Raw genomic sequence first — 23,026 nt, 5'->3', positions numbered from 1 at the left:
GGATTTCTCGCTGCTGGTTCTTTTCTAATGAAGCTGCATTGATCTGAGCCTCTCTTTAATGCTGCGTTTAATACACAGGCCTGCTCTGCTTTCATCATCTGCCAGGCCCCCTCTACTCTTTCATGATAACAGCTACGCTACACCCGCCCGCAATCCTCCCTCCCTCCTTCTCTCCCTCGTTTCCTCTCACACTGTGTTGGAGAGACAGAGAAAGGGCGGGAGACTCTTTATTTAGATGAAAAACACAAGGTGTGTTTGTTGCTCCTGGAACTGAAATATGACATCCTGTGGAAGGAAATTGGGCTGTGGCAGCATACACACATAGAGCTTTGGTACTGGTAAACATGGGAATAGTGAGGGACTCACTAGGATGTCTCATGACGCCTGGTTGTGACTGTACGGCTAAAGGCTGCCCCCTGGTGGATGTCTGAGAAATGATGTTCTACTCTTATTAGGATGGGTTTTGTAACAGCTGTCTAGATGACTTTCACCAATCTAATCTAATACATATATATATATCTCTATGGTAGACACAGCATTTTGATGTATAAATAAAGAATACTCAAGACAACACACAAGAAACAAATCAAATTGGTTTACTTTTATTCAAAAGTTACTGTCTTGAGACAAGTACAAATCAGAAACAGTGAGTGACAGGGGATGGGGAAACTCAGAATGTGTGTGTTTGTGTGTAAGTGTGTGTGTGTGTGTGTAAGTGTGGCGAGGAGAAATGAAAAACAGAAATGGCGAGAGAAAAGAGGAAAACCTGAAAATAAAGCTTAAAGTTTTGTTTTATATACATGATCTAATAATGAACCATACCAATGTAGTGGTAAATGACAAACAATGAACAGTACTTTTCTCCAAAATATTTACTTACATAAAATAATTAGGTAAAACACACACAGGCTGCTTCTTCTACTTCGTTATCACCGCACCCGGCCGACGAAAATGGTCTGTGTCACACCAACCCACTGAACTACCTTTAAAACATGGCCGTTCCTCACACATGGAAGATTGAGGAGGGAAAGAGAAAGATGACTTTTCACATGCATGTTTAAGGCTTAGGCATGGAATGATTACAAAGTAGATAAGATATATAGGTATATATATTATAGATATATCTATATATATATATCTATATATACCTCAGTAGACAAAACAGGTTCTATTTAAACTGTATGTATGTCAGGTGTGTCAGATGGAAGCCTTGCGTAGCTGCCACAGGGCTGCTGTAGTAGCAGAGGAACCTTCACCTCCAGGGGAGACTGAGAGGACTGGCTCTGTGCCAGAACAACACTGCTGGAACTCAAGTTGTCATGTGACGTGATGTCATGTGACGTGATATCATGTGACATGGATGGCGTTTTGTTTCTGCTTTTTTTTGTTCCGTGTCGGAAAAACCTTAAAGCTGAATTTTCACAAATCTGTTCGTCGATGTCGTTATCCAAACTAATTTACACGTAGGAAAACAGGTAGAAACCCCAAGACATTATTAAGACAAAAGAAAAACCATAAAAATACAAATTTAGAAATCTTCCTCGACGCATGACTACACATGCTCTCATTTATAACAGTTTACTTACACATTTCTGAAACTTTATGACTTTAGGTTGAAAATTTTGGAAAACAAGAGATAAAACAAAAAAAGAGCACAGTTATAAAATCAGCACCGATTCATATATAACTTTTTATTTAAAATGTAGATACCTATTTCAACACTCTAATATGCTGGGTTTCACGAGAGAGAGAGAGAACCGTTTGTGAATGCGTTGCTGCTTTTTTTTGTCCCCTCTCAGCCCAGTGGCACTGGGGGGGGGGGGGGGGGGGGGGGGGGGGAGGGGGGCTTTTTCTGGCAGGAGGTGTGGGTGCTGTGTGGTCCAAATCTGTGGGTAAGCTTGGGACTCACTGCTTTACTGTGGTGACTTGAAGGGGGCGAGGGGGGGGGGGGGGGTTATTGGATACTATCTTCACAGCACTAGAGAAAAAAGGACTATTCCACATTTCTACTATCAGAACCAACAGTGGTTATTCCGGACCGTTCCGGCAGGTCCAACATCAAGGGGAGGAGGAAGAAAAAACAAACAAAAACAACATTTGAAAAATAAACTGGAAAAAGGGACCTCCGTCCACACCTCTACAACGGTACAGCAAGCTACTACAACCTGTTTATAAATTACTACATCACACCTGGTTCTAACTACTATCACAGAAAGGGTTAGACAGGAAGAGAAAAAAAAAGGTATTTTTTAAGTTAGACACATCAATCCGTCCCCATTTGGAAATAAAAAACAAAAACAAAGAAATCTACAAATATGGATTTTTCTCTACAGACAAAATGTCTGACTCCTTATGGTTTTGGAAGTGGCCCATCATTCTACAAACTCAACAGGGACAGCTTACCCAAGGATTATAATAATAAAAGTATATGTTGTTTTTTTTGTTGTTTTTTTGTTGTTTTTGTTTGAAATCAAGTCCTCTCTGAGCAAGCAACACTGAGTGCGGGTGTCCTTGGTCCACATGGAGCATCAAGCAGACGTCTCGTCTTCGGAGGAAAACCCCGTCACGCATCTCTTTAAATACAAAGCGCCTCCTCTCCTCGTCCCCCAGCCGCCCAGGGGCAGACTAAAACATGGACACCCCGAGAACCTGGACACACAAGAACAAGCACATCGGGTTGAACACGGTTTATACACAGCAGGGCGAACGTTTCCCATTTCAAGAGGAACCCAGACTCCTGTTGGTACGTACCGACTCGTCCATGATGGAGGCGGGGTCGAAGTAGTCTGGCTTCAGCTCGGATCGCTCTCGCCTGTTCTTGGACGGGGGCTGGAGGGGACGGAGGGAGAGATGGAGGGATGAGGAGAAAGAGAGGACATGAGATTTGGCTCTCATGACAGCTCTGTTACGACAGAGAGGTCAGGTCTGTATAGCTAATCAGCTGTCTCCAGACTGCAGCCCGGTGACAAAGCAGACGCTGAAAGCCAGATTCCCAGTCGACCCTAAAGTGAGGCGACTAAAGCAGGTTATTGGAAGGCGATTCCCTAAAGGGGGAACAGATCAGCAGGGTGTCTCACCAGGTCGATGTCCATGGTGTCAAAGTCCATGCCCTCGTTCAGGTCGTCCATACGACCTTCGGACGACATCATCACGTCCTCCACGATTGGCTCCTCGTCCTCCTCCATCAGCCCTGTTCCACGACGGCTACACACACACACACAATCAGTACCCAGTCACACCTTTATACCAGGGCAGATGGTGGGGGGAGGGGGCTCTTACATGGCGTGCTGCAGGTTGGTCCTGAGCTTGGCGTAGTTCATGGCTCTCTCCTGCTGCTGTCGAACCTCCTCCTGTTGTCTCTGGGCGAGCATCCACGTCACCTGGGTACTGTGCCGCGCGCAAACACACACACGAGGAACCCCTCATTATTGACACTGCTTTTTTTGTGTGTGTGTTGTGACACTGGCATGTCAGAAGAACGTCGGCCATGTTTGTAGTCCATGAGCCAACAGGGCAGAGGGCTTACTTGTAGTCCATGGGTGTCTGGTGGTGCTGGGGGGTCTGGGGGTGCGGGTGAGGGAGGGGCTGCTGCTGCTGCTGCTGTTGCTGCTGCTGGTCGTGGGGGAGCTGGTACACGCCCATGAAGCTGTCGTCGCGGGCTCTCTTGGGCTCCCGCATGACGGTGGAGGTGAGGTGGGGGGAGGGCATCATCACCGGGGTCTGCATGCTCTGCTGCCACACCTCGCTGCTGCTGCTGCTCTCCTCTGGAGGGGGCACACACACACACACACGGTTACACCTCCAAGTTAGACCCTCAACTTCCAACATGTGGGGTAGTGATACCATTACCATCCTATATCAGAAATGAGGTTTTAACACACTAAATCCACCCCCCCCCCCCAACCATCTGCTGCTGTTTAATCTCCCTCCCATCAGCCAGCAGCCTGGGCGGGGAGGGGCAGGAGCTCTGATTGGCTGAGCATCTGGGTTAATCCTGGCTCCATCCGGCCCAGCTACGGAGCTCTGGCTCACAGGGTACCATGAACAGCACCACTTCCTGAGGCTCCTCGCTCTGCAAGGACACCAGGAGGAGGAGGAGGAGGGGGAGGTCCTCATGCCTGGCAGACATGTCTGCTATATGTGATAGCACCCTCTCTTATCAACACCCCTACCAGAACAGCAAAACTCTGAGGTCACAGAGGTCGGCGCTAACAGCAGCAGGAGTGAGTCGGCATATCCAGAGTCAACCCATCCATTTCTGCCCCGAAAAGTTGAAAACCGCCCGTGGTCCTGGACAAACTCAACTAAACGTGGATCGACAGAACCTTCGCCGACGTGTCTGTGTGTGTTGGACGGGGGCGCCACATTAGGACGAGGGGGGGGGGGGCCTTCTCGTACCTTCCGGAAGTTTCCGCTTGGCGGCGGCGGTGGAGGAGACGGAGGAGCCGGCAACAGAGCCGGCGGTGGAGGGCTTGGTCTTCTTGGAGCGCACCGAGGAGCCGCGGCTGGAGTAGCCGCTCATCACAGACATGGTGTCGTCGTCGCCGCCCGCCTGCAGGGAGTTCCTGTAGGAGATCAGGGGCAGCCAGCAGTCCTCACGCTGCAGGGCCATCTGGAAGGTCATGAAGCGCTCCAGGTACATGTGACTGGGGAGGGAGAGAGAGAGAGAGATACATACCGGTCAATGCACAAACGCATGACAAACCTGTGAGACGCACCGGCTCTCTCACACGCACGGCTTCCGGCAGAACACAGCGTGTGTGTGTGTGTGGACTTACACAGTCCTCTTGTCCTGCCTCATGAGTTTGGAGGAGAACTCGCTGAGAATGTCCAGGAAGGCCAGGTGGAGGGGGGGGTTCCCCTCGCCCTGGGGGCTGGGCTCCTTGAACGCAAACTCGATACCATCCCTGACGGAGGGCGACAGAAGAGACAGTCAGCTGTATAGTCTGGGAGCTTCAATGAACGGCACTGGAAAGGTGCACATGGGCGGGAGGGTGGGCAGGGGGGCGGAGCCTCACTTGTGCAGCATGGCGATGGCGTCCCGGGTCTTGACCTGGTCCAGGCCGAAGGTGAGGGAGAAGCGGCGGGCCAGCTCCTTGATCCCACAGAAGGACGAGGACGAGCGGTCGAAGCCGTGGCCCAAGTCCGACAGCATCTCGTTAAACAGCTGCAGGAGACACATCACTACATCAACACTGTGGAGCCGGGTTAGCCTTCACGAAGGACTTCAGTGCTTAGTGACTACTGTGTGTGTGTGTGTGTGTGTGTGTGTGTGTGTGTGTGTGTGTGTGTTGTGGGTCTGACCTGCTGCAGACTGAGGATGAGGGTCTTGGCACACTGGATCTTGTCGATCTGCCTGGTCTTACTCATGGTCTCCTTGATGATGTCGCCGTAGTCGTTATAGTACTGCAGGGAGAGGGAGCCAACAGAAAGGGAGAGACAGACAGAGGAGTAGAGTCTGGATTATTTTCAGTGTCACAACCACAAATGGCAGGGATAATGACATGATTCCAGTCTGAGCACAGAGAGCAGGGTGTGTGTATGTGTGAGGCCTGGGGCGTCAGGCTGTGTGTGTGTGTGTCTTACCCTCATGTACTGTTTGAAGATGTCTGCTCCGGTCTTCATGTCCACCACACAGTAGATGATGAGCTTGCAGTATGCCGCCAGCAGGTTCCTCCGTTTGTGGAGAGCCTCGATCTTCCCTGCCTCGTCGTCCTGCTGGCCGTCTGCACACACACACGATACGTCATCCACACACATCCAACATCAGCAATACTGCACTAATTGTACCCTACTTGTCTTTAGGTTAGTATAGGTTATCACGTGTATTAGAGAGTATACTGTATTGTATATTATTTTGTATATTCAGGAGGTTTATTATATTTTAGCTTATCATAAATGTAATCTATGTTCTGTGTACTTGTATGTCATGTTACGCCAGGTTGCTTTGCGTTGTCCAAAGAATTCCAGTGCCCAGTCTGACCCTGTGTTGTTCTGTGCGTCTGACAACAAAAGACCTGAACTTGATCCTACTGGTGGTACAGACCACAGGCCGCAGCCAAACAACAGCAGAGTGTGTGTGTGTGTGTGTTTGAGGGACATCCTGACAGTTTCCCCAGTGAGTGAAAGCACGCATGCGTGTGTGTGTGTGTGTGTGTGTGTACCGGTGCTGCTGGTGTCCTCGTCCTGGTCGATGAAGACGTGGTGCAGGATGAAGGAGAGCAGCTCGGCCTGCAGGGAGTCCTCAGGAGAGTACACCAGGGGCTCCAGCTGCTCCCGGCCCCCAGACACCATCTGGTGGCTGAAGATCAGCAGCAGGTCGCACAGGATGGTGAACGCCTGCTCACACGCACCCAGGGAGAGAGAGGGGGGGGGGGAGAGAGTTACAACACGTTTCAAACACGTTTTAGTGCGTGTGTAGTGTGTGTGTGTGTGTGTGTGTGTGTGAGTCATACCTGTTCTTTGACGGCTGTGTTGACGTTGGTGAGGTAGCGCTGGCACATCATGCAGAATGCCCTCATCTGCTTCCTCAGGGTGGTCATCTCATCCTGGCACACACACACAGCCACACACACGGCGTCAGTCGACCTTTCAGAGCAAGTCAGCGAGCAGCTCTGTGCGGTGTGGCAGGTGTGAGCCAGGTGTGACAGGGGTCAGGTGGTGTGAGGAGGGGGAGAGGGGGCTGACCTTTCTGGAGTTGTGTCCTTCCGAAACCTTGGCCAGGTTCCACAAAATGACGTAGTGTGTGCACTGCAGCGCGTGGATCACTATCTGTTGCCACAGGGAGGAGGGGGTTACTGCTGCACCCCCTCTGGGAGGGAGGTCCACTGGACCCTGTGTGTGTGTGTGTGTGTACCGACCTGCTCGGGCATGTCTCCGTTCTCGATGCCTGTGTTGAGCAGTTTGAAGTTGCTGGTGAACAGGTCCCACTGGGACAGGTCATGAGCGCTGAGGAGACAGGAGGTTTCATTACAACAGGGGGGGGGGAAAGCACAACTTTTGGCTCAGTGCGGATGCGAGTGACCAATCAGAACGCGGATGCACGAAGGTAGCCTATCAGCACGGAGCACAAACACATTCAGAAAAACTCGCCCTCTGCGGACAGCCGAAACACGCCAATGTGGAGCAGACGTGAGGGACTCACTTGTGGAAGGCTGTGATCCTCTTCAGGGTGGACAGGACCTGGTAGGCATCGTCCTCGTCGACCTCCTCCCCCTGAACACACAACACCAGTCAGTCCTGCTTCCATCTCCTCCGGCTTTCCCACGCATCTGACCCGTCTCTCGGCCTCCCCAGCCCCCCAGCTCTGCTCTCTCCGCCTCTCCCTTCCCTCCTTCCCGGGTCTCTCTAACTCGGCCGCTCTGATCTCCCTGGAACCTCGGCTCGCTCTGCACCCATCCCCTCCTTCCCTGCCTCTCCTCTAACCACCCCCCCTCCATCTCTCCCTCCGTCTTGCTGACTGACTTTGTTTCGCTTGCTCCCGACTCTTCCCCCCCTCCTCACCTCCTGCAGGAACTCCTCCAGCAGCCGGTTGAACTTGTCCACCTGCTCGTCCAGCAGCTGCGAGCGGGCGATGTCCACCCGGTTGAAGATGGTGAACTCCTCGTTGGCGAGGGCGTGGTAGGTCTTGGAGCAGGCCTCCAGCACCTCCGTGTCTGTGTGCTTCTCGACGATCTCCCGGATCTGACGCAGCAGGGACTCCAGGTGCTGGGGGGGGAGGAGTTATAAACGGCTCCGTAAAGTCGGAAAATGTGTCATTTTATGTACTGGGCTATGGTAAACTCTTTCTCCAATCTGCAGGCTGCAGCCGGCTGCGGCGCTGCATGGAGTCAAATACACCTAATGTCTGATCACGAGATGTTCCCTGCACCACGCAGCTTAGTTTCTAGATGTAGACGGCTACAGAGGACAGTGTAATGTGAGGAAAATTCCACAACAGATAGCAGTCGGTCATAAGGCTACCATCTTAACCACTTAAAAACACCATGAAGTTCAATAGGATGAATGTATGAGGGCCAGAAAATGTTGACATGCTTGTCCAAAAACCTGTGAACTAGTCTTTTCTGCATAGTTCTGAAATGTTCTCATTTGGTTACATTCTGTTGTGGAATATTTGTTTTTTATTGATTGTATATTTTGAGTTTTATTCACATCAATTATGCAGGTACAATGCATTGTGACAAGAACATTTGATTTGTTTAAAATCAACAAATAATCGTGATAATTAATCGTGACCTCAATATTGATCAAAATAATTGTGATTATCATATGCTCCTGTCTGCAGCAGGTGTGTGTGTGTGTGTGTGTGTGAGAGAGAGAGAGCTCTAACCTTCTCCAGGCGCCCTGTGGTGTAGATCTCCAGGTCAAAGTACTGAGGCAGCTGCAACAGGTTGGTGACTTTCTCTGAATCTACCGAATACTGAGGGAGGAACACACACAGGGTAAGGTAACCAGAGGCCACTGTGCTGCACACAGAGAGAGGCAGAGACAAAGGCATGGAGAAGGCCAGAGAGAGGCAGAGAGGGGCAGTGAGGGAAGCAGAGAGGGGCAGTGAGGGAAACAGCGAGAGGTAGAGAGGGGCAGTGTGCTACCTTGGCCAGCAGGGGGGGTAGTGACACAGCAAACAGCTCTGTGATCCTGGTCTTATCGTCGAGCTGGGTCTTCTTCTCCTTGGCCGTCATCACCTGGGTGCACACACACACACACACACACAGAAGGGTTAGCCGGTCGTGGCGGAGGCAGACTCAGGGGAATGTCAGTGAAGGCAGAGGGCTGGAGGTGTGGTGTGCTTCCATTGGGGCGTTCTCTAGGCCCTGCTCAGCCCCACAGGGAGGCTTAGGGCTGTAGAGCCACGAGCCTCCAGCTGCACCGCACGCAAGGCAGTTAGGCTCTGTGTGTGTGTGTGTGTCTTACCCTCTTCCCTGTGCCGCGGCCGACAGGCGGGTGGCACTCTGACGCCTGGCGCACCGTGCACAGCATGATCTCAATGAGGGCCGTCTCCTGTCTGTCTGTCAGCGCTGCACATGCCCGCACACACACACCCGCACACACACACCCCCCCACCAAGGAAGAAGAAATCCAAAGTTACAACTTGTACTCTTACAGTTACTCCTCTTAACCACTGGGGGGCTGTGTGGAGGGAGTGTTGGAGAGTCAGTGTTGGAGAGTCAGTGTTGGAGAGTCAGTGTTGGAGAGTCAGTGTTGGAGAGTCAGTGTTGGAGAGTCAGTGTTGGAGAGTCAGTGTTGGAGAGGGAATGTTGGAGAGTCAGTGTTGGAGAGTCAGTGTTGGAGAGTCAGTGTTGGAGAGTCAGTGTTGGAGAGTCAGTGTTGGAGAGTCAGTGTTGGAGAGTCAGGGCTGGTGTGGTGTGGGGGCAGCGTACCCTCCTCTCCGGGCAGGGCCTCGTCCAGCAGCAGGCTGGTCATACACTCCCAGTCCTTCAGCAGCTCCGCCCCGCTCTCCCACAGAGAGTCCACCAGGTAGGCTGCATGCTCGTGGAGCTGGGGGCGGTGGGGGGGAGAGGGAGACAATTTGTCAAAAGAAATAATCCAGGGTCTCTCTAACATAGTGCCAGAGAGAGATGGAGAGAGAGACAGACAGATGGTGGAGGGGGGGGGGGGGGGGGGGGGGGTCTGTCTCACCTCACTCTCCAGGAAGAAGAAGACTGTGGTTTTGATGAGGTTGGCGTTGATGCTCTGTCTGCCCCGCCTCTTGGGGGCGCCCTCCTCCTCTGCCTCTCGTTGGCTGAACAACCTGGGGGAGGGATGGGAGGGGGGGAATAACACCACACACACAAAGCTTTAACTTGAAGGGTCCAGCCAGGACATCCTTGGACGGATCAGAATGAGGGCCTAACCAATGGACGACTGTCCTCAATCTCCAACCAACCCCACACTCTCCCTCTCTCCTCCATCGCTCTCCCTCCATCGCTCTCCCTCCATCGCTCTTCCTCCCCCCCCCCCCCCCCCCCCCCCCCTCTCTCTCTCTCCCTAACCTAGCTGATCTGGTCAGCTCGGCATCTGCCTCTTTGGTCTGGGGGAGAACAACATGTGGACGTCATCATAATCATCATCATAATCATCATTATCATCTCCACTGACGACACTAACTCTACTCCTGAGGCTAGGTCGTAAGGATCCATTTGTGATTTCTGATTGGATGGAAGAGGTTGGGGAGGGAGGGGGGGAGTGGGCGCCTACTTCTTAAAGAGGAACTCCCCGGCTGCTATGGCGACGGGCCGGTGGGCCGAGTAGACGAGGTGGTAGACGCTCTCGCAGTCCTCGGGGCTCAGCACCTCATCCGTGCTACTGCAGAGACAAGACACACACACACGCTGAGGAGGGTCACCAGCACACACACACACGCTGAGGAGGGTCACTAGCACACACAGGGGCAGTCACACAACAGCCGGCGTCTCTGGACGTGACTGACACAGACGGCCAGGGGGACAGGCAGGGGGACACAGGACCGACACAGGGGGACAGGCAGGGGGGGACAGGACGGACACAGGGGACACAGGACGGGGACACAGGACGACACAGGACGGACAGGCAGGACGACACAGGACGGACAGGCAGGACGACACAGGACGGACACAGGAGGACTTACTGCAGAACGAGGGTGAGCAGCTTTATTGCTTGGACCGCCACGTCGTACTCCTTGTCCAGCGTCATGGAGACGATACGGTCCTGAGGGGGGGGGGGGGAGACAGTGGTGAGTTAAGAGACTTGGTGGAGAGCATGGTTCAGGTGTGTAGCTTGGTGTCGTGAAGCGTCTTGTCCAGCAGGTGGCGTGGTCTCACCTTGAAGCGGCTGGTGAACAGCTCCAGTCTGGTGTTGAGCTCTCTGTTGTAGTAGAGACCCTGCAGGGCTGTCAGACACTTCAAGCGCACCTCGCCTTGCTGAGAACACACACACACACACATTAAGATGTGTGAGACCATCACCACAGATATATCAGAATCCAACTTCTCCAACAAAAATTATTGATTAAAGGGGTTTGTCTTTAGTTATTTGGAAGTGGTTTGGATTTTGGAAATCCGACAAACAGCAGAGCAATGTTCGGTGGAAACTGTGTTGTAAACAGGTGGCCTGTTTGGCCTGTAACAAGTCTAGTAATACGACAAACCTTTTTTTACCACCTGAAGCAAAATCACTCGTTGGTACGTGCAGAAAGTGAGAGTTTGCGCCGTGGTATTGATAAAAAGCTTACTGACCCCAGGTACGTGCTCCCTGACCGCAAACATTTCTCTCACACCGTGCTGCCTAAACTTTATGCCGAGTGTGGCGAAAAAGTTGAGGGAGGCTTATTTTGCTCCAACTACAGATCTGTGGTCTATCATCTTAATCATCGGTATCGAATGGAAATATGAATCTATCGTGATCATTTGACCCCTATCGCCCAGCCCTAATACATATATGTCTATCTTTTCTGCTGCGTAGACGTTGTATGCCAGGTCACGAGGATGTCCCGGTCCTGATGGAGGAAGCCATTAAGGCCGAGTGACTCCTGCCTTGGCCACGTCCTGCTCACCTTGTCGTGCATGGTCCAGCCCACGTATTTCAGGTAGCTGTCGTTGAGGAAGGCGTCGCTGTACAACTTCATCCACACGCCGATCTCCTCTATGCAGATGGCCCTGATCTCTGCTATGGCATCACTGGAGACCAGAGAACACACCGGCATCACCATGGTGACCATGCACGACAAGGTGATGTCATTGTCTTCAGCGCCGCCGTCGTGGTTAACCCACCCTACGGCCTTACAGTCAACAATCCGTCATCATCCTCATCAACCTGATCACAACCGTTATCTCTTAGGCAACGTTATTGATGACACTGCATATTAATTGGAAGTCTGACCAAGGGGGAAACAGACAGGTTTGGCCTAGGAGAAGTGTGTGTGTGTGAGTGTGTGTGTGTGTGCGTGTGCACTTACCGATATCTGTGGACAAACACCCCCTTGAATATGGCGTTCATCATGTTTTCAATCTCATCCTGGTTCTCTTGGAGCTAAGAAGGACGGTAAAAATACAAATCAAGTTTTCAATAACCCTCAAAACACATCACACACAGAGGTTTGAGGTTTCATGAGATACTGAGAGTGTGTTATGAGGATGCGTGTGCGTGCGCGTGCATGCGTGCAATTGTGTGGAGAGGAACAGCAGATGGATGCCCAGTGGGATCTGGTCTTACATAACCCAGTTAACAGTCTCTGCCAGCGGAACCACGGGAGACACACACACACAGACACACAGAGCTAACTGAACAGGAAGGCTAGCTGAATTGCCATCCTGCAGTGGACTGCAGAGGTGTTCTTGCTGTCAGAGGTGATAGACAGCAGAGCAGAAGTGACCCGCGGGGGGAGGCAGGTTAAAGGTCATACCAGGACTGCACTGCATTCAAGTGGCCTGGAGTGTGTGAGGGTAATGTGTTTATGGTGTCAGGAGGACATCATCAGTAAGGCTAGATATTTGTCTAGGGAGCAAGCAAGGAGTCTAGGGAGCATGCCAGGAGTCCAGGAAGCAAGCACGCGAGGAGTGTAGGGAGCAAGCTAGGAGTCCAGGAAGCAAGCACGCGAGGAGTGAAGGGAGCGAGCTAGGAGTCCAGGAAGCAAGCACGCGAGGAGTGTAGGGAGCGAGCTAGGAGTTCCGGTGTGGAGTGCAAACTAACTACCATCTAGCAAGCAACTAACCCCCTGCCGCACTCTCACCTCTTTGCGTTTCTGCAGCAGTAGCTCCAGCCTGTCGTTGGCCCTCTTGGCCACGATCTTGTTCCTCTCCGCTTCGTACTGCCGCTGGGTGTTGTCCATGTTGATGCTCAGGTTGAGAGCTACATTCACCAGGGCCGTCATCAGCTTCATGGCTGCCGGCGGCACACACGCAGGCCAGTTAGAAAAACCCACCTCAGTTCCCTCACGCCTTCAGGAGAAACGCTCACTGTTCCGGCTAACACACACACACACAGACTCGTCGTCGTCTCACCTGCGAGCGTGCTGGTGTGTCGGAAGGCTCGGACCTGGGAGTCGGACAGGCCGGTGAGGAGGGAGATGACCGTGTCCATCATGTACTCGTCGTAGATGATGCTGTACTGGCACTGGCGCACCAGGACGCCGATGAACTCGCAGAAGCTCGACTTGAACTTCTTCCACTGCGGCCCCGCGATGGTCAGAGGGTAGTCCCCGCTGTCCTGCAGGAGGAAGGCAGAGGGGGGACACCTTGTGGTGAAAACGCTCGGCCAAAGGTAGGTCAACCGTTTCGGACGCGCCGTGCGGACGGGGCTGGCCAGGTTTGCTCCCAGCTGGGACACTCGAGGAGACGTGAGGAAGAAAGCTACTACAGGAAGGAGGTGGCGTGGACCTCGGTACCTCGTCAAACTCCTCTGTCATTCTCCGGATGATCTCGGAGTTCTGCATGTTTCGGAACATTTCGCCGCTGACCACACCTGAGAGGGGTGGGGGGGAGAGGGATCGGTGAGAGAGACACAAAGGATCATCGTATCTTCACTGACGTGGTAGGTTGAGTCACAGTGGCAATCAGACACTACAGTTGCAGAGAGGCCACTCTAAGGCATGGAGAGAGATGGGACACACACACACACCTTTGCAGCCGGAACACTGGATGAAGAAGTTGATGAGGTCTAGAAGCGCGACGTCGCGGTCGTGCTTGTAGGACTCTATCCAGTCATCCACCACTGACTGCGCCACAACAACAACAGCAGCAGCAGTAAGGACACAGTCTCTATTAACTACACTTCAAAAGTGCTGCGACCTTGAATACATAACTGTCAACAAATAAACGGTTAGCTTGCAAAAGGATCAAAATATTGAGCAACATATTGCATCCCCCCCTCACACACACTCACACACACACACTGACCTGCATGGCGCTCTTTCCAAGCTTGACCACCTCGAACAGCATCATGTTTTCCATGCCGTTCTCCTGGTGGTGGCCATTCATCCTGCCGGCGCCCTTCCCCCCCTTTCCCTTCTCCCCCGCAGGCTTCTTCCCCTTCTTCCCACCCTGAGACGGACGGAGCGAGGCGGAGACAGAGAGGGGACAACGGTGAGGATGGCGAGCACAGAAAGGACGAGCAACATCGCATCATTGAACATGGCAACGAGTCCGTCAGGGGGTCGAGCAGCATACCTTTCCTTTGGCTGGGATTGTGTTTCTTCCATCGGGATCCTCGGAGAAGTCTGTGTCTGAGGAGAAGCGCGTGTCTGAATCCCTGTTGACACACACGGCTGTTAGACGACACCCACGGCCTAAACAGTCCCCCAATTAAGGCAGCAGGGGGGTCCCTGTACGCAGGGTGAAACGATATGTTGGCCACTTACTGAGGGTAGTGGAACTCTGACGGTATTTCTGGTGCCGCTATCATTTCTGTAACATCTTCTGGACAACCTCAACTTATGACTGACTTGATATCCTCGCAAAGCACCGGGCGACAAAGCCTTCGCATAAGACCTGGAACACAAGGCAACACATTGGAGTTTCCTCTGGTGAAGCACAGGTGGCTCTGGCACAGCCAGAAAAGGGGTGAAAACAGGGTGAAATAGAACTTTTTGGACAATGCATGTTTTACAGGTTAATAATTATTTGGATAAAGGACAGCAAACTATGGATTCAGTTATTCTACATTGCCCCAAGAATCTAAAGCAATGTTTTCACATGGTAACAGAAGACGGACATATGCGCTCCTGTCAGGCTCAGCTGCGTGCTCATTGGCTCCCTCATCTACCCTCACCCTGGTTTCCAGGAAACGTCACCCAAGGCAGGAAAGAGGATCTGCCTCCATGCCCTAATATGGAAGTGTGCAATCCGCCCCGATGTACATCTCAACCAATAAAAACTAGTTATCAACACTGGCTGACATAAACAAGAGAAACAGTGGGATGAAAGGAGAGAGTAGATCTCATAGGCTTACAAAATCATACATGAAATAATAACATTCACATCCAGCATGAGATTGACATACCATGCAGAAAAAGTCCCTAAAAGGTTATTTCTTATTGAATCCAACTGAGTACAGTCTTTACTAATAAAGTACACAGATTGTAGACTCCAGGTGGCAACGTCCACGATGGGAGGAAAGGAAAAAACTCCTCCAATTACCAAACCTGCTCTTAAACAGGGTGTGTCTTTCCACCGCAAGCTAGCTAGGACATAGACAACAGTGCCCATGAGTAGTGAAAGCGTGTAATTCACAAGTTTCTATTAAACACTGACATTGCACTGCACAGAAACAAACTGCACATTTAACAACTTTAACGCAAAAAAAAAAATGACATGCACCATAAAGAGCGGAGATTGTCAACATCTATTAGGTGTGCACAAAAAATAAACACATTTTATGTTCGGGTAACGCACGGTTGTGAAGTCAACTGTTAACTTCCGACTGATTTAGGTTGCTAAGTAGACAACATGTCCTGCAAAATTATGACGCTAACCAGCGGCGTGCCTTGCTATATGAAATTGTCATATTATCCATAACAACACTAACTGTGAAGGCCAAGCTGCAAACAAACAGCTTTCTCGACAGCGTTAAGTAAAGTAATCTTATGCTAGCTGCCTCCTTACATAAATTACACACTGCCACTGAACTCGAGGCTAATCTACAGTTCATTTGCTCTGGCTGGTTACTGTCTGTGTATCGGCTGAAAAGTGGCGCCAACCACTACCAGCAATGCAATAAGAAAGGCACCCAAGAAATGAAAGCAGCTAGCTAACAACAATGCACGTCAACTAAGCACATCTTAACGTCAGCCAGTAGATAGCTAACAAGTAAAATTATAAATCTAAGTTCCCGTTAGTACGTTCCCCCTACTGCGCTGGCCAAGGGCTGCTGTGGCCGCCTGTCAAACTACTTGACGCCAAGCAGCAGCAGTATGCTGCTCAGCACCGGGGAGACCGACAATAATAGCTAGCCTACCTATTTGCTAACATTAGCCATCCGGATATAATCTGAGAAAGAAAGCCCTGTCCATAGAAAGAAAACTTTCACCAAAACACTACCGGTATAACAGGTTCCAAACCACTTCTGTAACATAAACACAAATACTACTTGGCAATTTAGCAACTTTCTCAATGTATTTGTAAACTGAGGTTAGCTAACTAGCTAGCTTTCCTCAAGGCCTAAAATAATCTTGGTGCTAGCTATCCTAGCTACGAATAGCTAGCTGGCTACTTCCCTGCAAAACAGCGGATCTGTCGTAGCTAGCTAGGTAATGTACAGTAAAAGCTGACCCAACAAACCTTTACTGTACTCGCTTACTTCCCCTTAGGTTACAACATTTTAATCACAACGTAAAAAAACATTTGCTATCGTAATGCAAGACCATATATAAAGAGACAAGAAGTAAACATATTTCTGTCCATTTACATAAAAAACATCTCGTCCTTGCGTCGTCCATCTTGCCTCGGGAGCTCAGTTAGCTTGCTAGCTAACTGAGTAAGCTATTAGCTGGAACCAGAAGCTAGCCCACTAGCTAGCAGCTAGCAACCAAAATACAAATCAACAAACTTCTAGATTGCTCTCCGCCATTTTACAGCTAACTTACCTCGTTATCAGAATGTAGTTCCAACAGAATCCTAACTTTGGAAGTTATTGCAGAGATATCAGCGCAATTTCGACACAATTCCGTAGCTAAATGAGTTTGAAAGTGGCGGTCAGAAGCGGTTTTGGACGTTCTCTCACCCCGCTTGCTCCGTAGTACGGATTGTTGTTTCGACGACTGTGAGGGGGAAACGGTGGTGGAAATTGTGGTGCAGAGCTGCCACCTACTGGCCAAAGTAGTCTTTGCACGTCTGATGCCTCATGAGTAATGTGACATCTAGTGGGTATTTCCGCGCAGCGCTGCTGTCAGTTAAGTCAAGTGTATGAATTGCTGTGGAATCATTGCCCCAACACAAAACGTGTTAAATCTATTAGAGGGTTTATTTCCACTGACATACGTAGGCCTAAGGTTCCTTGTGATTAGGGAGAACTGTTTAAATACTGGTGACAAGGACCCCACTCATCCTCTGATAGTATTAATAAAAACAAAAAGCCATTATAAGGACAATTGAATGTATAGAAAACCAAAATATATATGTACTGTTAATCATCTATGTTCTTAATTTATTGTGCATTTATTTATTCCCTTTTCTTGGCTGGATATTTCTTGGCAGACAATTGATAAACACTTTCTGGTACAAGTTTTTTGCCAAGTTGTGATTTGAAACAAATACTGTACAGGTAGCTACATAGGTACATGTACAGGTATAATTATTGTTGGTTCTTTTATCAAGTTCCTAGGCGTCTATCCTAATCCTATATTTAGATAAATACTCCCCATATAAGCTAAACATTATTATCAACAGTATGCTAAAACGTTGTGACCTGTTGTCATTTTATCAACTAATCCACTAACCCATAACTTACCTGTGGAAAAGGCCCAGCCAGTAAAAATGTCACAAAGAATTGCTTAATCATGATTGTTTATTGTTCACACTTGGTAAAGCAAGTGATAAAGTAACATATTACAAATGAGAGGGGCATTTCTGGAACATAATTTGAAATGAGGAATGAAAGAATCAGGAATGAGGAATCATATTGTCTGATGATGCACACCAAATTCAATTTAAACATTCTTAAGTGGAGTTAGCTACTTAGAACACGTAGAACACAAAAGAAGAAAATGCACATAAAACATTTAAAAAATCTATAATTATTCCAACTTGTCAGCAGGCAAGTGAGAAATGAATTACCCACAACTGGGAGTGACACTGTTGTAGAAGACATGCACCCTGACTTAGTTACTCCCCTTCTAAAAATGCTTCAATGAACTTGTATCTATGAGGATATGGTTAGAATGGTAAACAGAAATGATCTGATCGTTAAGTTGAGGCAACAACACACAACAAACAATCGCAATGAGAAAGCACAACTGGCGAGAGCTGTGGTGGAACATTGCCATGTAAAGACCCATTCATCAACACCCAGTATGCCTTCCAAATAAGGCAGTTCTGTATTTACAAATGATTTGTGTAAATGCAATCAAAATATTCATTATTCAAATTTCTATATACAGTGGGTTCCGAAATATAATACATCTCTATATACATTTATTATGTTTTAAAATGACAAGCCTGGCTGCAGAACTGTATGTGTTTCAACCAACTGGCTCTGACGTCATCAACACCTTCAAACCAAGCACAAGATAAGAGACATAGCAAGTTAGCACATACAACTCTGCAGCTCCGGTAGGCTGCGTTAGTGTCGATAGGTGCAGATCGGTGCAGGAGCAGCGTTTTGAAAGTGTCACAGGGCTTCTTAGGAGTAGGTCTTGATCTTTTGAGTGATGGTCCCACAGCAGATGGGACACTTGCTGAGGGACTCGGAGCACTCCTTGCAGGTGACGAGGTGTCCGCAGGGGATAAAGACGATGCACGTGTCTCTGTCCATGCACACTTTGCACTGTTTTTCCCTCTGCAGCTTCCGTAGTTTCTCGAGGGGGTCGTCACCTGAACGAGACGTACAGTAATTGACATGTTTAGCATTGACTGTACCTGTAGTATAAGGGATTTTCTGAAAACCCTATTCAACACAAGCCTTCATAAAGGCATAGCTCCTATAATATTGTATGCTACAGTTAAGACGATAGAGGGGAAAAAAATCAAAAGTAAGTAGAGCAAGTGGCATTTCCTCGAGACCTGACCTTTGCTTGTGTGTGCACCACATGAGACACTCACCTTCTTGTTCGTTGGACACCGGTGATTCGCTGTCCGGGGCCCCCTTAAAGCAGTCATGTAGCAGGGCCTCCAGGGTGCTATAGCCATCTCCAGTTTTCTGGATCTGCCCCAGGATGGTTTTCTCCACCAGGCAACCCTCCAGGCCCATCTCCAGGGCCTTCTGGGCCATGGGGGACAGCAGCACCTGGGGATCTACAGGGAACGCAGCCAACAGAACACAGACGGAGGCTCAGGCATGGCAGGGAACAGTCTCTGGATGAGAAAGAGGTTCGTCTCATGCGGAAAGCAAAGGTCATCCACACTCACCCTGGCCATGACTTGAAAATCCATTGTGATGGCGTGATGCCTAGGAATTTAAAATAAAAGAAAAAAGGATTTGACAGTGTTGAAACTGGGTGATGATTCACAATGAATCTGTTGACATCATGTCTGTAAAATTTGGGCTCCAGTTAGTGTTACAATCCGATGACTTACAGTGTTCCTTTGTGGGGATTGTAGTTGAACATTGTTGACAAACTCGGGTCCTTTCTCCGCCAGCAGGAAGCTGCACCTGTTTCAAATGCAAAGAAAGACTCTCGCCATTAGAGTTTGGAAGAGCTGTGGGCTCCACTCAGAGCAATAAAAGCTCTAGGATGTAGGGTTAATAAAAGGCAATGAAGCTGTGTGTGTTTACCCAGGGTAATGTTTGGCATGCTCCTCCCAAGGATCCTCCTCCGGCTGCCAGCCCTTCAGACCGCCTCCACAGCGGAAACACGACACTTTGTCTGGAGCTCCTGCAACCAACACACACACAATCACTTTTCTAGAGAACGAGGATTTGATTTTCGTATTCAAATCCTCCTTCTTGGCTCAGACACGGCATCAGCTACCTGTGCTGTAGAAGCCTGCTCTGGCCAGCCTCTCCGGGTCGACGGCGACCTGGATGTGGGCGAAGCTGCCCAGCCTCTCCTCAAAGCTCTCCATGGGGATGTAAGGCCCAGGGCGCCCCCTGCTCACCCCCTCCTCCTCTGCAGCGCCCTGGGAGGGCACGTTCCCCACGTCGTGCCCCAGGATGAAGTAGCAGTTCGGGAAGTACTTGGAGTGCTCCCCCCAGGCCGTGTCCCCGGCCTCCCAGCCCGACAGCATCCCTCCACAGCAGAAGCACAGCACCCTGTCGCTCTCCCCGGTGCTGTAGAACCCGGCCTGGGCCAACTCGAGTGGCCTCACCGGGGTCTCGGAGCGCCACGCGTCGAAGGTCCTCAAGCGGGAGTCTTCGTTGCTCATTTGGGGGGCTATGGGGTACGTGGACTCGTCCACCACCTCTCCCGTCCGCAGGCGGAACTCCCTGTCCTCCGCCTCCTCGTTGTAGGGGGAGCCGTTGGTGAGCGCCGGGACGTTGTATCGGTAGGTACAGCTCAGGAACTTGCAGGTCGGGGAAACCTAGAGCAGAGAGGATGAGGAGAGAAGTTTGCCAGCTGTACCCAGAGAACAAATCTTCGGAATGCACCTTAGCGTCGGAGTCGTCATCATCGCTATAGCGTCGTCAGCAGTACCTCCAGGTGCCTCTCGACGGGAGTGTCCCCGCCACACCAGTTCTCCACCGTCTTCTGGCAGCTGAAGCAGCGGACCCGGTCGGCGTGGCCCGTAAAGTAGAACCCGGCCCGGGCCAGCCTCTCCACTGACACCTGCTGGGCCAAGGTGGAGCCGCGGAACGAGTCCAGACGAGAGTCCATCATGGACCAGTCAATGGAGTGGTCTGCCTCCAGGTCACTATCTCCTCTGAGGCCTGACATTCTGAAGGACAGTCAGGGGAGGGAGCTACGGAAATAGAATTGGATGATTTAAGAGCAAAGGAGAAAGTACAATTCAGTACAACTTTATAAATAACTACACAAACGACAGATCTGATGTTGATGCTCTAGAGAACACTGTGACCACTATAATAAAAAAATCCCAGCCCCCAAAACAAACAAACTAAAATAAATTGTGTACATTGTTTAAATAAAATGCAAAAGGTCAGGAGAGGGTGCTATAGTGTCTGTCTGCAGATTGCAACACTGCCCAGGATTTTGTGCACTGTGCCTTTAAGAGTGGCAGAGGGCTTGTGCTCACATGGAGGCGTTGGCTGCTGCATGTGAGAGGTGGGGGGGAGTGAAAAAGCAGGTTTCGTTCTCACTCGAGCCTATGTAGATCAATGACTATCCTGTCAAACAATGTGTGGGTATGGGGAGTGCCGGGAACATTACGATCCTATCACGCATGCTCCCCTGAAAGGAATTTAACAAGTGATTTGAATTTGCCCTGTGGACACTTCAATTACTGAGCAGTGAAAGGATTCTTCTATCTTTATGACTAAAAACACATCGGTTTTTTAGACTGATACGGTAAACATCAGGGCTGTGAGAGAGATGTATATACGATGTGTACATTCTACAAGCTGTACAAGCATACAAGCTAGTGACACTAGCTTAATTTGATCAAACATGACAGCACTATAAACATAGGGTGAGGGTGATGATGCAGACTGTGGCACAGAACAAGTGAAGGTTCCTCCCAGAAGGACAATGTACAGAGTTCTTGTTGCTGACACAGACACACCTCACCTCACCTCAGACACAGACGGGTTTATACCCACCCACGTGGAGGGACAGTCCCCCATCGAAATATGCTGACCTGAACTCATGCTAAACTTCCCTTTCAGCAGGAGGTATTTTCTGCAGAATTTTGCTTTATTTTGTGGGATTGCCCCAGTCTGTCAATGTCGCTCTATAAAGTTTCCCTTTAACAGTTTTGGGGGTTGGCATGACTTTGAGGGTGTGAATGACACCGTACAGTTTGGCTGAAACCAGGGGGATGATAAATAATGATATATTTGTGAAGCAGATTCTTTCATCCAATGAGTGATCCAGGAAATATCATGTAGACAACAGAATACTTCAGAATCACGGCTTTCCACACGTCCGCACAAAACTCCCTTCCATTTCCTTCTGGAGATGCAACCAATCCCAACTGAACCCAGATAAGAAGATGGATGCATCAGCTAACTCCATATTGGTCTCTTGTCAATATTACTTTTTGGACCTCCACGATGGAACAGACGAACTAGGGTTAAAGAAAAAAGACTAACAAGCCAATTGGAAGCCTGCCTAGTTGTGGAGGTGGCACTGGGGTTGTCAATGTGATAATGACCACTCAAACTGAATTGTCTGGACAAGAAAAATCTAGAAGGATCACACAGCTTTTAGTCCGGGTAAACGATATAGTACAATAGATGCGCGTGTCAACAGAGTAAATGACAGACTAAATAGTGACAGCTGGGACGATTCCTGCTAAGTCTGATAAGAGCGCTAAGCATTATTCAATGCTATTCATGACTTAATGTAGAAAAATAACATCGTGTTGCCTATATGTTTTCACTAAAACGGTCATTATCTTACTATTTGCCATATGTATACCTCTTGATCGTCGCTTTGCTACGACAGTTGCCTGGGTGGTCAGCCAACATGAACGAATGTGTTTGTTTGTGCTAGCTAGGTAGTCTAGCCTGGCTATCAAAAAGAAAAAATTGCAAGCTAGCAATATAACAAACAACATTAAATATAATAGGAAAATATATAGATTCTTACATTCGATAAGCTTTGCGCCTGTTGAATTTAATCTCGGCCCAAAACAGTTCCTTGGACTTCAACTGTGTCCTCTAGGACAACAATATCCGAACGAGTAAATGTTGCTGCGACCCTGTAGACAGGAAGTACATTTAGCCTAGCAGTCTAGTGCGCACTAGTCTCGGCGCAACTTATCAGATCCCAAATATGTATGACGTAGAAGGGTCAGATCATTAGAAAATGATTGAAGATTCCCAAAGTTAAAGATAAAATACAGATAAAACCATGTGCTTAAAAAACACCTTAATCTTCATTTAAATGAATTCTGATAACAAATTGCATATTCACCTCTCAATCAACAATTCTGCATCGACCAGATCTAAGTAAGATTTATCCACAGGTTACTGTCTGAGTATGGACATGAACAGGAAACAACAGAATACAATCTAATTGTGAGGTCATGCTATGCCAAGGCAGGGGATTTTATAATGCAAAAATAGGAAATGGTCATGAATGGAAAATACCGTTACGGTCTCAACAGAGTCTGGGGTTGGCATTTTAAAGGGATCTGAGCCTATACACCTCATTTGTGAAAGGCTCAAGCAAGACTCAGATCCGCATTGAAACTGTTGGCATACATCCGATTCTGTGGCCTTAATCATGGCGTTTTTCCCCATTCGTACAGGTCCGTTTCCTCAGTGCCAAGTTGATTAG

At 49.5% G+C, this 23,026-nt stretch overlaps 2 protein-coding genes across 3 annotated transcripts; both read right to left on the bottom strand.

Moving 5' to 3' along the window:
* Positions 1-582: 582 nt before the first annotated feature.
* stag2b (stromal antigen 2b) lies at positions 583-16,768 on the bottom strand. Of its 2 annotated transcripts, none has more exons than XM_047013982.1 (34): positions 16,556-16,768; positions 14,333-14,462; positions 14,142-14,223; positions 13,872-14,015; positions 13,594-13,690; positions 13,361-13,437; positions 12,978-13,182; positions 12,707-12,858; positions 11,933-12,006; positions 11,531-11,654; positions 10,800-10,898; positions 10,607-10,686; positions 10,198-10,305; positions 9,640-9,751; positions 9,381-9,498; positions 8,914-9,017; positions 8,592-8,684; positions 8,330-8,419; positions 7,504-7,707; positions 7,145-7,215; positions 6,861-6,948; positions 6,688-6,771; positions 6,456-6,548; positions 6,165-6,339; positions 5,587-5,726; positions 5,305-5,406; positions 5,019-5,167; positions 4,779-4,907; positions 4,399-4,646; positions 3,527-3,764; positions 3,280-3,387; positions 3,078-3,204; positions 2,752-2,829; positions 583-2,649 (listed from the first exon to the last, which is right to left on the bottom strand). In XM_047013982.1, exons 2-34 carry the CDS (start codon positions 14,374-14,376, stop codon positions 2,626-2,628), a joined length of 3,861 nt encoding a protein of 1,286 aa, XP_046869938.1. In that variant the 5' UTR covers positions 14,377-14,462; positions 16,556-16,768; the 3' UTR covers positions 583-2,625. The 2 variants fall into 2 exon arrangements, with proteins under 2 accessions (XP_046869938.1, XP_046869939.1); XM_047013983.1 differs by lacking the exon at positions 16,556-16,768 and adding an exon at positions 16,378-16,421.
* A 697-nt stretch (positions 16,769-17,465) lies between these two features.
* LOC124462448 (X-linked inhibitor of apoptosis) lies at positions 17,466-22,750 on the bottom strand. Its single transcript, XM_047013995.1, has 9 exons — positions 22,661-22,750; positions 22,334-22,445; positions 20,261-20,525; positions 19,598-20,147; positions 19,402-19,501; positions 19,203-19,278; positions 19,035-19,074; positions 18,729-18,920; positions 17,466-18,500 (listed from the first exon to the last, which is right to left on the bottom strand). Exons 3-9 carry the CDS (start codon positions 20,498-20,500, stop codon positions 18,310-18,312), a joined length of 1,389 nt encoding a protein of 462 aa, XP_046869951.1. The 5' UTR covers positions 20,501-20,525; positions 22,334-22,445; positions 22,661-22,750; the 3' UTR covers positions 17,466-18,309.
* Between the last annotated feature and the right edge of the window lie 276 nt (positions 22,751-23,026).

This window comes from Hypomesus transpacificus, unplaced genomic scaffold, assembly GCF_021917145.1.
Source record: "Hypomesus transpacificus isolate Combined female unplaced genomic scaffold, fHypTra1 scaffold_213, whole genome shotgun sequence".
Taxonomy (NCBI): domain Eukaryota; kingdom Metazoa; phylum Chordata; class Actinopteri; order Osmeriformes; family Osmeridae; genus Hypomesus; species Hypomesus transpacificus.
This window is presented reverse-complemented; position numbering and strand designations above follow the sequence as displayed.